At 43.6% G+C, this 14319-nt stretch overlaps 1 protein-coding gene across 21 annotated transcripts in view; it reads left to right on the top strand.

The window, feature by feature from the left end:
• The first annotated feature begins 514 nt into the window (after positions 1-514).
• Positions 515-14319, top strand: part of ptprk (protein tyrosine phosphatase receptor type K) — a 106956-nt gene continuing 93151 nt past the window's right edge. For 20 of the 21 annotated variants that reach the window (XM_056427725.1, XM_056427727.1, XM_056427732.1 and 17 more), the window contains exons 1-2: positions 515-799; positions 7450-7473. In XM_056427725.1, the coding sequence (XP_056283700.1) occupies positions 718-799; positions 7450-7473 (106 nt within the window). In that variant the 5' untranslated portion in view covers positions 515-717. The remainder of the gene's footprint in view (positions 800-7449; positions 7474-14319) is intronic. The other variant, XM_056427729.1, reaches the window with a different exon arrangement.

Here is a 14319-nt window from a genome sequence, read left to right on the forward strand (position 1 = left end):
CAGGAGTAAAATGTTAAATATATAAGGTCAAAGACTGGCATGAAATGGGAGTACTCAAGTTAAGAGCAAGTTCCTTCAGTAAAGTACGACCACCATCGAGTGAATATACATGAACATAGGAGATATAGTTCAACAATTGAACGGTAATGGTGAGAACAATACAATAAATAAGTTTGTTTACTGTCAATCCTTAAATTGAGGTTGTGATTACATATATGTGCAATTTATGAAAACAATGAATGAATTCAATATTAATGTGATACATAATGAAATAAAAGTGACACAATAATTCAAACAACGACACCATTGAAATAATAAACATTGCAACACAACAAGAAATACAAGTTTTGATACATTGTAATTTCTCACCAATTGACTCATGCCTCGTGACGTCAAGCACTGTCTCTGCTGCGCTCACTCGCTCTCTCTCTCTCTCTCTCTCGCTCGCGGGCTCGCGCTCTCTCTCTCTCTCTCTCTCTCACTCCGCGTGAAACAAAGTGTAGTGTCCGCGAGTGCCCATAGGAAGCGAAAAGAGAGAAACCGGAGTAACGAGAGATTGGAGCGGCTGAATCCGCAACAACCGGAGGAATAATAACTCATGACAAATATAAATAAAGAAGACTGAAGAGGGAGGAGAAGAGGGAGAGAACTCGCAGGAGAAAAACTTTTCCGGGGGGGAAACTGTTACAGACTCAAACACGGCCACGTTTGAAAAACATGGATACACTTTTCCCCGTATTCCCGGGACTCCTGGTTCTCTTTTCTGCGGCCGGTTACGCCTCCGGACAGATACCGACAGGTAAGGACGAACTCCGGGATAATAGATAGTTCTGGGGGTTTTCGGTTTGGAAAGTTTGGACTATTTTTTCTCGTTAAGTCCACCCGTGTAAGCGTATGAATCTCTTGACAGGTGTGTTTAGGTGCAGTAGAAAAGTTCAGCTCCGTGTTGAGAATGTGCCGTCGTGCCTGTTTTAACGCGTTGTGGCTGTTTCGCCCCCCCAAATAAACTCGAAGCGAGACATGCAGGCTTCGTGGAGTGTTATTATTATTATTATTTAATGCGGGGAAAACATATATTTCGTGCATGCAAGTCGTCGGATATTTAAGCTCATTCGAGACGGGCGCGGCTCTTGTTTGAATCTGTTTGCCAAGTGGCTCGGTCTCCGGATAGTTTGTTTTGCGAACTCTTAACTTGAAGGTTTCAAACGAATTCACAATATTTGTCTTTGGGATCTTATTGTGTCTCCGGACTTCCTGTAAAAAAAGTGGTCTGATTTGAGCACCAAAAAACAAACCGGGTTACGATATGTAGGCTACAGCTTGTGCATTGGCGAGGGGGGGGGTCACCGGTTAACGGCAGGTATAGCCACGGTGCCGCCTCGCGGGAATGGAGGAAAAAAAGTTCCGGTGCCCACTGAGCTCCTCTTCTCATGACCGCACCACCACAGCCCGTGTCCCGGCGGTGACTTAACGCGCATGTTTCCACGGCGGTCCGGTCCGTGCCTCCCTCTGTAGTCTGGGGCGTCTTTGAAGTCTCCGAAGGCGGACTGTGGCTCTTTTGTCCGGGTCGACTCGGTCCGCACGTGCCGTGAGCTCCTAGCTCTCTGCAAACCAAATGATCCTCTTCTGCTCCAACTTTATTTCTCTCTGAATGCAATAAGACCTAATGGTGGTGGGGAAATCGCCCCGGTACGCCGATCCGCCTGTTTGATGCCATGGATTTTCTTTTCGCGTTATTTAACTTCAGGAGAGAAAATAATAGGAGTATTATTTAATTCTGAATACAGCAGTTTGATCTTTTATACACATTGAATCTGTGAAGATAAATAATGTTAGATGCTATTTCTCTTTTTGTAATGGCTGTCAGCAATGAGGACTTAAACTCCAAAAACGAAGAGTCAAAACTACATGCAACCGTGTGCTTTAGTCGGATAAATGAAACTAACGTGCTATTAAACTATAATAAACTATAAGTATCCTATCCGTGGATGCATGGGGACCTTTTCTGCTGGACTTTAGTTTTTAGCCGGGAACCCGCATCGCAAAGTGTCCCTGCATAAACCTGCATAAACCCGTCGGCACTCCGCGGAGAGAGGGGAAATAACCCCAAACAATGTGCTGCGTGCAGCGCTGCGGGACGACGCCAGATGCACAAGTCTCCTAAATGAACTCCAGAAGGGAAAGAGGTGTGTTCCTCGGGCAGGACTGCTCGTCCGCGGAGAAAACGAAGTCCGAATACATCGTCGGCAGCTCTCGGTGTCCGCGCAGGAAACTCGACCTGAGTCTCGGTCTGCGTTTATTTACGCATTCACCAGTTGTTCGTCTCTGAACTCCAACACACACACGCACGCACGCACGCGCACACACACACACACACACACGCACGCACGCACGCACGCACGCACACACACACACGCACGAAAGAGAGTAGCAGAGACACACACAGCTGTGGGAAAGCTCACCTCCAAAATCATACTAAAACATGATCGGACTAAAATAAAGGACACACTCCAGTGAAGGGAAATAGCCAGAAATAGTAAAAACACGTCGTTTTTTATTGCCTCAGTATTCGCTTGGACTCGTTAATGCTCTGCATAGAAATTACACATTAATTACCCCTTCATCTGTGAACGTTTTATTACCCCCCCCTCCCAAACCTCCCCCTCTCTCTCTCTCTCTCTCTCCCTCCCTCCCTCCCTTGTGGCCATTTGGCCCTCTGGGTAACGACTGTGTGGAATTTCTTTGAGGCCTCTGGAAATTTAAGTGCTGTTAATTTGCAAGTAAATACCAGTGACTCGATGCTGCTTTACAGAGAGTGGAGGTGGGCTATCAGGAGTGTGGGAAGGGGGTTGGGGGAAGAGAAGTTGCAGTGAGTGTTGTTGTGTTGCAGAATGAAAATGTGTCAACAAGTATATGTTTCGGGAATAAAAGCGAGCAACAGTGGTAATTTAGGGAAATCAGATGCAGGAGAATGATGGTTTTGATTGCAATGAAAGGGCCTGATTTTCAGGGATGAAAGGGTTATTGCCGCCCCATCCTCTGTTTACGCTGTGAATCCTAATTGTTAAAGAAGACCACATAGATTCATCACAGGGTGCAGAATGCATGCACGATTTATCCGCCGTTTCCATCACTGACAGCACTTTTATTTGATCACTTTAGTGAAATGTTAAAACGGGCGAGGCTGAAAGGGTTAATGGGCTGCAGTCGGTGGGAACTGTCACTGAGAAGAAGTGGTGATTATTAGATCAGAAGCCAATAATGAAAGATGTGTGTGTCGTGCCGCTGCTCTGAAATCGCAGACATGGGCGAGAAAATCAGTGGCACAGATTAAAAACAGCCGTCACATTTTAACAAAGTCTCCGAGTTTGTGTTGAGATGATTCTTCTCTAGATCGGTCCCCTTTCCTGCTTTATCTTCCAGTTTCCCATTTAGAAAGTCAAACTATAAATTCTGGCATTAATTTAAATCTGCCTCTCTCTTGTCTCTCCTTATCACGCTGTTTTGTTTTGGCCTATCGCTTACAAAGCCAGTGTAATAAATGGGAACGGGTGTAACTGAGTTTATGTTAATTTGACAACTTTCTAAATCCGTCTCCTCTCTGATCGAGCTGTGACACAGATTCCAGGCGTCTTTAATCTTAATGAAGTGAAATAATTGTTTTCCATTAGTGTCTCCAGACGAACTAGAAGGCTGTCGCTGCTGCTGAACACCAAAACTGAGCTGAATTATAATTATAATTGTAAATTATTTTAGTATTTTGAACATTAGAACCAAGTTGGTTTGATTCTAATTACTTTTTGGCTTCATTTGGAAGCTGGAAAAAAATGGTGTGTTTTCCCCCCAGAAGGACGAGAGAAAGAGACTGATCGTGAAAAGAGGAGAGGAGGAGGGGGTAAAAAAACAAGAAATGCAACCATTGGTTTTTTGGCCGTGGGCTTCTTCTCCACTCAAGAGACTGTGAAAACGGCAGGAGGGAGTGTGTGTCTGTGTGTGTCTGTTGAGCAAATGTGTGTGTGTGTGTCAACTCATGTGTGTTGCTGTCACTTAAAGAGAAAGAGGGAGGACGATGCTTTTAAGCCCTCCGGAGTACAGTGGAACAAAGATGAGCATGTGAAATGTTTGCTTCTCATTCAGGTTCACGTGAAATAGCCTTCTCCTTCTACTCGGGCCATGTGAAATGGCACCAAATCAAAGAATGCCTTTTTAAAATGTTCTCTTTCTCAGCAATGCTTCAGTCCCCTGTCTTTCAGATCCATCTGAATGTCTTCTCTTCAAATCAAACGCCACTTTGCCCAGAGCCTTGTCTGTTTCTACAGATTTCAATTTACTGCTATATATATTTAAAAAACATCTCTTTGAAAGTACTGGCTCATATCTTCAGTCGTTTGGGGATGAAGTCTGTGCGCACACAAGCATGAGTGTGTGTGTGTGTGTAAATGTAATTAATCTGTTGAGAGAATTCATTCGCTAATCCCTCATTAGACTGTGTGTGTGTGTGTGTGTATGCATTTTAAGGTTTGTGTTGAAAACTGATGAGCGACCTCAACCTGTGGCCTCTTGTTGTCGGGTAAGGAATGAGGGAAAGTGAGAACATGACATGATTGACACATATGATTCGGATTCCTCACACCATGCTGAGCCCTGTGCGCTACAAGAGGACGCTTTGGTACTCATGAGAAAACAGGTTGTGACGGTTTCGTGCGGTTTTGGCAAACATCTTTATGGTGATGACTCATATATAAATATCCAATATTAACAAAGAACCAGAGCTCTGAGACATCATGGTTTGTCATCGTTTGTTCGTTTACTTGCCTTCGTCGCCCTTAAATGACCGTTAATTACCCAGTTACTCAATCTACAGAAAACATATCAGCCTTTTTTCAAACGAAAATGTCAGACAATACAACAAAAAAGAGTTGATTCCTCTTCATTGCAGTGATTTGTAAACTGAATATCTTTAGGTATTTAAAAAACATGCACTTTTCAGACGTAATCTCGTGAAACTGCGATTGGCATTGTTTACATTGCCATTGTTTTCTTTTTTTCCTTTTTTTACAGTGTGTGCATTAAATGATGACTTCAGAATATCCCCAGTAGGGCGGCCCTCCATCAGGGGATTGGTCAACTACTTGGCCATTTCTGTGAATCTTTGTGGAGAAACTCGTTTTACAAATCTGTTTATTCAATCAACGAATCAAGTAGTCGACAACATTGTATGTCTTAGTTCTTTACGCATTTAGTTGTTAGTCGAATGATAATTTCACCGGTTGAGGACAGCAGCCCTAATAAACCGCACAACCATCCATAATTGTGAGATTATGGTAAAACAAGTCTGTCACAATTTCTTAAAGCCCAAGGGGAAATCTTTGTCAAAGAGATCCACTTAAAAATGATCAACCAGAGAAAAGTAGCAAATCATCACATTTGAGAAACTGAAACCAGAATATTTGAGTTGTTGCTTGAAATAAATAAGTAAAATAAAAAAATAGCTGCCCAACAAATTGATGAATCAACAAATTGTTGGATCACTTTATGGCTTCGGATGCTCATGTGACGTGTGCTGTTTAACAGCCACGATGGTAGAAAGAGGAGAACAAGGACCTCCATCGAGTTGGGCTCGTATACAAATCCACTCTTTTTATTCCTTATTTGTTGGGGCTCTTGAGGAGGGGAGGCACAGAGAGAAGCAGCCTGCCACAGACACATGGTCTTCAGTGGAAGAAGCAGGTACTGCAACATCGAGGTGTATCACAACAGTCTGTTACCTTCAGCCTCATCTGTGTCCTCTCTTCTGTCCCCCCAGGCAAGCCGATGACTCAACATTTCAACGTCTCGTCATTAGTTTCTGTTTTTTCCATTCAGGCAATTTATTCACAATTTAAAAAAATATGAACATGAAAAAAGGTTGCTGTAAATGTAGCTCATATTATGGTCCTGTAGACGCTGTTACGTGATTGGTGTAAATCATCAGTCAGCGAGCAGGAAATGAAACCAAGAAAGTGTGAAAGTCTCATTGGAAGTGAAGGAGGCAGTGCGTCCAAAACACGTCCCAATCCCTGAAATATCACATCCCTGATGAATGATGGTATTAGTCCGGTATCATCCATCTCCGCTCTGCCCTGTTTGGCTCTGGTCACAGCTGTCGGTACAAGAGGGCCGAGTAACACCCCGCTGCCTCACAGACACACACTTACACACATGGCTGGCTAATGACAGATTAAGTAATCAACACTCTCAGTTGATTAATTACAGTACACACACACACTCACACACACAGTCTCTCCCTCACACAGATGTGAGCAGCATCAGTACCAGTTGTCTTATGTGGTGATAAAGATGTTTAAAATGTAGTCTGTTGGTGTGTGTGTGAGAGATTGATGGAAAGTGGCAGGTGACGACAGGCTTGGGAAAATGCCTGTTTTTAGGGTTACCATGAGGTGAAGGGTGAAGGTAGAGGTCGGGCATCTGTTGGCTTCAGGTCAGAGTTCGTGAGTCCACAGAGTCCTCTAGTATACAGATGTGTGCCTTCATTTTTGATTATTTTGAAAGCTGTCGGTACATTTGGTTGCTTCTGCTGAGCAGAATGTGTACATGCAACATGGATTTGTTATTTATACTTCATAGGTCATATGTTTTGACATACTCTTGAGTCTTTCTTCAACTTCGTTGTTGTTGTCTTCACTTTCAACAAGTTTGATCAGCATCTGTAATGTGTAGGAGAAAACACCAGCTGATCCCTCGCAGTTCTTCTGGTCCCCACATGGTGTCTACGCAGCTACTGGAGCCCCAACGCGGGGTTAGTTTTGTGATAGCTATGTGCGTAGTTGCCATAACTACGACAATATCCCTTAACGTACAACCATCAATCAAACTGAGGCAATTTAGGCAATATTTCACGACAATATGCATTGATACAAGCCCTTTTATTTTCTGCAATAATACAAAAGCCATTGGTTATATCCCATTGGCTTTTGGTAGAAGGAGCCAGTGTGATGCTCTGGGGTTGGCTGTTTTTAACTTGTTTCTGTGGATAAAATTAAGTTGGTACCAACATTTCTTATTGATGCCCAATAACCTCTCTATATGAAAGCATAACAGTGGAGATAAGAATGTTGATGTAACATTAATAAATCAACATAAAAATAATTAATTAAAATATGTTTTTCCGTCAACGTGCCACACACTATTTAGTTCCAGCTACGCAATTGTGAGGATTTACTTATTTTCTCAGTTTTTTATGTTAAACTGATAATATTTCGGTCTTGGTGAATATAGTCATTTTTAGTTGCCGCCCTCCAACGAGGAAGTGGTAGTTCCTGCCTTTAGATATATGCTATTACTAACAGGACACAGCTTTATGTTCTTGTGTATTCGACTATACACCTGTGCATGCGATCCAATCTAATGATGTCTCATTATTCTCTGCTTTGCTTCCGTTGGACCCAGCACACATGGGGCGCGCTGAGAAGGGTGAGTCACGAGTGGCCAGCCAAGAGCTGAGCTTCATCCGTCATCGGCACCTCCATCACCGTCGTACTTGTCATAGTCGTCACGTCACAGTCTTCACTTCATGTTCCCTCGTCAATGTGTAGAAGAGATCTCATTGTTGTCTCATTCACAATCATCCCGCCTTTCACCTCCCGCGCCTCCACCAACCATCCCATTTGGACTTAATGCTCATTGTTCAACGTGGAGTATTACTAACACTGTAATAGCCGGTATTAAAGTGCAGTGTGCAGCGATAATTATAATGTATGACAATGTTCAGTAGGTCCACGAAACTATTTAAATCTGGCTGGAACCATTTGATGAAATGTCAACATGGTTCCAGTGCTTCTTAGATGTTTGTTTACAGCTATTTGCTCCCTGGGAATAATTTCTACAATGACACACTTGCTTTTAATCAATGCCATCCTTGAAGTGCTCTCGTCCTGGTTTGCAGTCGTCTCTCTTTGTGGGTCTGCCAACCTGTCTGTCTGGTAATCTCTGTGCCATTTGTGTGCGTGTCTCCTCTGCCGTGTTCGTCTGCCTCTGTCTGCCTTTGTGTAGTCAGACAGCCGTCGGGAGGTTTGAAGTTTCCAGGTGCTGATTGTTTGGTTGAGCCCGGTCTTTAATAAAAGAGCTCCCGGTAACTTTGTTGCTGCAGTCGCCGACTCTTCTTCTCCCAACTGTCCACTTCGGCAACGACACATCCACTCACGCTGTCTCACACGTGTCCTCCATCTTCCCCGCCCCCTCTGCCGTTCTCACTTTCCCACGTACACACTCCCAGCGGATGGTTGTTAATGAGCGAGTTGAATTTTTGTTGTGAAAGTGACAGGTTAGTAAAAATACTGCGCAGTCCCTTCGCACTGCAGAGTCTTACAGAGAAGATCCCTGTGAAACTGTGGAGTTTGGTATCCCACAAGGCTTTGCTGTGACAGAATGAAAGCAATAAATCCACAGCAAAGGTTACATTCTGGTTAATCCTCAAAAACTAAAACATACGCTTTGATTTATTTTGTACATTTCTATTTTGTATGCGTGTGCGATTCAAACACATAATTTGGAGCGCTACGCTCCAAAACACAAATTATTTAATAAAAAATAATAGAAACCTAATGAAAGCCTCGCGAGGCAGAAATACTGTCAGTTCATATTAAGCAGGACACGTTCTTGAAACGGGATTTGACAGGTTCTACATCTGCTCTCACTAATCTCACTAGATTACACTTGACTCAACGCAGTTTTTACCTGATGGTTTGTTGATGAGGTAGAAATTCATAAGGGTTTAATGATTTAACGGATATGTTTATGCAGGTCATTTGAAATTGATCTGCTTGTTTGGCTGCATATTTACGACACACAATCAAACTTAAAGCCAGTTCTGTAATTTTCTTCAAGCGTCTTTGCTTCAATCGGTACATTTCTTTCTTACCCCTCTCTTGTCCTCCTCTATGAACGACATAACACATGACAAAATACCCCCAAATAAGGGTCTGTATGTGTGTGTGTGTGTGTGTGTGTGTGAGTGAAGAAATGAGCCTCTTCATGTTAACCTTCAGGTGGACTGGCTTTACAGACATGGCCAAAGGGCTCTTGTGCTTGTGTGTGTGTGTGTGTGTGTGTGTGTGTGTGTATGTAGCTAAAGGCAGTGGCTGAAGTGGTTGCCATTAGTTCAGTTAAGATGACGTCTGTCAGGAAGCTTTACACACACACACACACACACACACACACACACACACACACACACTGCAGTACACCATATCAAGTCTAATTCCTGATCTGTGTGGAGTTCAATGATAAAATCAGGGACATTGCTCCAGTCCTCACAGCAGCCGAGCATGTACATCCTGGTATCTAAGATAGATAGGATGTTTATGTTCTTCTTACTCCGCTCATCTATTATGCTGCTGCTCTTTAATTTAAGCTCATTTCAAGAAGCCTTGGCAATCTGTAAACCCCCTGTAAGTGTGTGTTTATGTGTGTGTGTGTGTGTGTGTGATCAGAGGCTCACAGATGACCAGTCCATTAAGATTATCATCTCCATCCCCGCCATGTATCTTCACATCACCACGATGCTGGTCCTCTAAGCGGAGATTTAAATCTTCGAGCAGATATTCCGGAGCTATCTTTTTCCTCTAAATGATGTGACACATAGTTTTTATCTGTCTGTCTGCCATCCTAATCTGTCGTTGGGACTGTCTGTCTGCGAGCCAGCGGGTGTGTGAGTGTCCGTCCTGTCTGCAGACGACAGGTCAGCCTGACAGCCTTTGCCTGCGCGTGTATACGCACCTACGGTCAATCACTCCAGCAGACAGACATTTACATGTTGAACATCTGTCTGTCAGTTTCCTGGTTGGTCGTCTGCAGCTTCTCTGAAACACGCCGTCTGTGATGAATTCATACCAACAGGTCCTACAGGTTGACCATAAACACAGCGTACAATATATTGATTCATGATGTCTTGATTGTCTCCAAAACAAGACTTATTTTTATGATTAAAATATAAGAACATTTTTATTTTAAATAGCATTAAAGTATGAAGTACATTTACCTTTTAATGTCTGCGATCATACATGAGTATCTTCCCCAATCATGTTTCATTTTCCACTTATTTGGTTTAGTTTGTGAGCCCAAGGACAAACTAGACGACAAGGTGATGAAATATTTGATTACAAATTAATAAAACAAATTTGATCATCGAGTAACTTGAAGTTATTCATCGAAAGATTAGCTGGTTCCTGATTCACAAATGTGAGAATTATTTTATGGCATTTCAAATTAAATATCTTTGGGGGCCAAAGTTTCATCTTTAGCTAACTCTCGAATGCCATTGTGCACAGAGCAAGGACAGTAGATATTAAACTCCAACACTTCTATTGGAGTCGCACTTGGAGGGCAAATCGCCATAGCCAATACTGACCTGGGTCCAGACCCTTGGATCCACCCTCTCCAGATCTAGGTCCAGACCTTTGAATCCACCCTCTCCAGACCTGGGTCCAGACCTTTGAATCCACCCTCTCCAGACCTGGGTCCAGACCTTTGAATCCACCCTCTCCAGACCTGGGTCCAGACCTTTGAATCCACCCTCTCCAGATCTAGGTCCAGACCTTTGAATCCACCCTCTCCAGACCTGGGTCCAGACCTTTGAATCCACCTTCTCCAGACCTGGGTCCAGACCTTTGAATCCACCCTCTCCAACGACTTCCAGTTGACCGATTCAACTTGAATCGTGCCATGAAACGGGAGCGTTACTTTTTAGTTTTTACTTTGCTCTGCTGCACTTTTAATAACCAGTGGCTACTTGGTAGGGTTAACCTAAAATGTTGTTATATTCAGGCGTATATGCAAAGTGGAGACTGAGGATGGAAACTGAGCCTCATATCATGCAATTAACACACAGGAATTAAATCCAATTCGATCCATATTAAAGCCTTTCACAAAAGTATTAAGTCCTGGTAGTCTTGAATGGGCCGACTGGAAAGCATGCGTCTCAGGGGGGGGTTACACATAATGTGTAAACATCGTAGAATGCTACTGGCCTAAATTAAAATATGCAGCACCAACAACAGCTTCACTGACAGAGGGAACAGGTTAACTTCATACCTCCAAACATTCAGCAGTTCAGATGTTTTTCCAATGCTTTCTGGAACTAAACAAAAAATGTTCCACGGCTATTATTGTGTTCATGGTCAGGACAGCCACTGAGGCCGTAGTTCCTCAAGCCACTTGTTTTTCAGGGAGCGGCACTGAATACATGTTTTTGAATGGTGCAAACAGTGAGTCAGTGCAGGGGATTTACCAACGGACTCACCGCTGCAGAGCATCATGGGAACCAAGGAGAACGCCAAAATAGGACATGTGAGCTTTTCGTTGGGAGGTAGCAGTGGAGGAGACTTATTGTGAAAGTATAAAACAAAAAACAGTATGTTGATACTCACCAGTGCAACACGCGCACACGCACAAACTCAACTCCCCAGTGATGTTGATACTGGGCAGACTCCACCGTGACTGGTGGAGCCGAGCAAAGTCAGTCAGTTCAGTCAGTTCTTCTCTCCTCGTCTCCCTTTTTTGTAAAACACATCCAAGTACGACTCCCTCCTTTCCTCGCCTTCAAGTGTCTCCTAACTGTTATTTCACCTCATTCCCCTCTTCCCTACTTTTCCTTGGAATTTATGGCCCGCGAGCCTAAACAAAGCAACACGACGTTTATCAAACCCTCCCCCTTCTCATGTTCTTGTTATTCCCCCTCTCTCCCCTCTTGGCCTCCTGCTCCTCCTCCTCCTCTTCCCACCTCCAGGTCCCCCTCTTCATCCCACCTCTTCTCTCTCCCGTTTCTCCAGTTTCAGTGTTTCCCCCTCCGAGGACCACAACAAAGTCAAGGGTGGGATTTTGTGTTCCCAAATCCAGACATAATAGTGTCGTGTTACAGGGATTCAGTGTGAGGATTCTGTTGACGGTGGACATTGTGGAGGGAGCTAGACACAGGGCAACGCCCCGTAACACGGGAACAAAGGAACAATAAGAAGAGTACAGCACTTTTAGAAGAAGTCAAAAGTGAGTGAAGTGAGTTACTTATTATGGCTGGACAAGAATAGTAAGTCAAAAAATGATTCATTTTATTATCAATGAATCTGCTCCACTCTTTCTTGATACGTTAGTTTATCGACCAAACAAAAACACGGTGTTCTTTAATGCATGTGGTCCTTAGAATGCTGAAGGCCATTCAGTTCACAATAAAATGAAATTGAAAAAAGAGAAAATAATCACAGTTGAGAAAATTAAACCAGAAAATGATAAGCTTAAAAAAACTACATTAATATTTAATCAATTCTTAAAAATCGTTTGAGAAAAATGTTACGTTGATTAGTGGCTGAATTAATCAAATATTGTATTCAGCTTGTGCAACATGTTAAGGAAAAGTTTATTGAAGAAAAGTAACCAAATGAACTCAAACACAATAACAAAAGTAAGTTGGTTCATTCACTCTAACAGTTGATAAAGCTGCCAAACTAAACAACCTCCATGTTCATGTTTTATCTGACAGCTCATAAACTCAAGAATACATTCCTCTCCACAGTGTCATGCTGGCACACAACCATCTCACGCCTTCGTCTCTAACTCACCCCTCATGTATCGCATCAAGGTCTCTCTCTCTCTCTCTCTCTCTCCCAGTCTTGCTATGTCTCTCTGTCATTTCATGGAATGCTTTTGTTAGTGTTTTCTCTTCGCTCTGTTTTCCGTTCAGCCAGATTTACTTTGACCCGCGCTCACACACACACACACACACCCCCCCCTTCTGAATTCAAGTAAAAACTGTCTCTTTGTATGAAGTGGCAAGGTTAACTGTCACTATGTCTAGATCGGGCCAAAGGTAATTTAAGTGTCCATCTCATGTGCGTCCATTGTGTGTGTGTGTATGTGTGTGTGTGTGTGTGTGTGTTAGTGTGTGAGCCAAGCGAGCTGTCTTGTCGGAGTAACGGTTAGCAGATACAGCTCTACCTCCCCATGACACAAACTGTCTCTTAGACTCATCCTCACGCACGCACGCACACACACACACACACACACACACACACACACACACACACACACACACACACACACACACACACACACACACTACCTTAACACACAGCGTCGCTCTGTCTTGGAGGGTTAGTCCCTCACTACAAAGTGAGCCGTATGAAGTTAGTGTAGTTTGTGTGCGCTGAGCTCTCAATGGAGATGTTTTAGATGAAAAGCTCCAATGACAATCTGGAGAATACTCTGAATGTATCTAATGCTCTTATTTGTACTTATGTACTCGCATGGTAAAATATTGAAAGCTTCTGTTGTTCCTCATCCTTTTGTCGCGTCTACAGAGCTTCCATAATCCTCTACAGAGTTGCTCCGTATAAAACGTCTGGTCTCATGTTCATATCTGACCTCCAGCCGGTGGATTTCCCTCAAAAGTACATCACCACGCAAAAACAGTCAATCTGGTTTTAATTTGTCTCGTTACCCAGGGGCCGGTTTTACAAAAGCGATTTACGAGCGTATTCCAGATAAATTCAAGAAGTCCCACGGGGCCCTCTGATGATCACGCATGGGCCGCTGGCATGGCAGAGGCATGGCGGGTTGTATCAAGCTAGAATGACCACAATCATGAGAATAAGACGAGGGTCGAAAAATACTTTTATAACTAATTCTCCCGTTCAGATGTGTGTCACTCGAAACGGAAGAACGCTTTTTGATGCAAACATCTAAGATTTGACACATTTTGAAGAACTATTTTGTTCAGTGTCCTGACACACATTGATTCTCATGTATGCCACTAGTTTGTACTCGTTACACCGTTGCCCTTTAGCAAAGCACTTAACCTGCGACTGATATCGTGGCACTGCTGCAGTGGCCACCAGCAGAGAGCTGTAGTTACAGTGGGAGAACTCCCCAAGTGTGTAACCCTGGGAGTGTATGGGAGTGTGTGGCCGAACAAGTGTTCCCTGGATAGATAAAGGTTAAAGTCGAGCCACGGGCGAGCTTCGCCTCTCCTTTTGCAGTTTGCTATCACACCTCCCCCTACACACACACACATACACACACGCACACCAGAGGCTCGCATACCTCTGGATGGAGCGAGAGAAAGTCAGCCACATGTGGTTTCGGTTAGCCACACTGACCCCAAACTAACCACTTCTCCTTTAGCCTGGTCGAGTACACGTGTATATCTCCCGTTCAGCGTTGAGCTTATGCCTCTGTGTTGTTGCTCGTAAATCTGCCTGTCTGTACATGTGTGTGTGTGTGTGTGTGTGTCTGTGTCTGTGTGTGAATGCGTGTCCCAGCCTGAGGCAG

The sequence above is a fragment of the Pseudoliparis swirei genome, chromosome 12, assembly GCF_029220125.1.
Source record: "Pseudoliparis swirei isolate HS2019 ecotype Mariana Trench chromosome 12, NWPU_hadal_v1, whole genome shotgun sequence".
Classification (NCBI taxonomy): domain Eukaryota; kingdom Metazoa; phylum Chordata; class Actinopteri; order Perciformes; family Liparidae; genus Pseudoliparis; species Pseudoliparis swirei.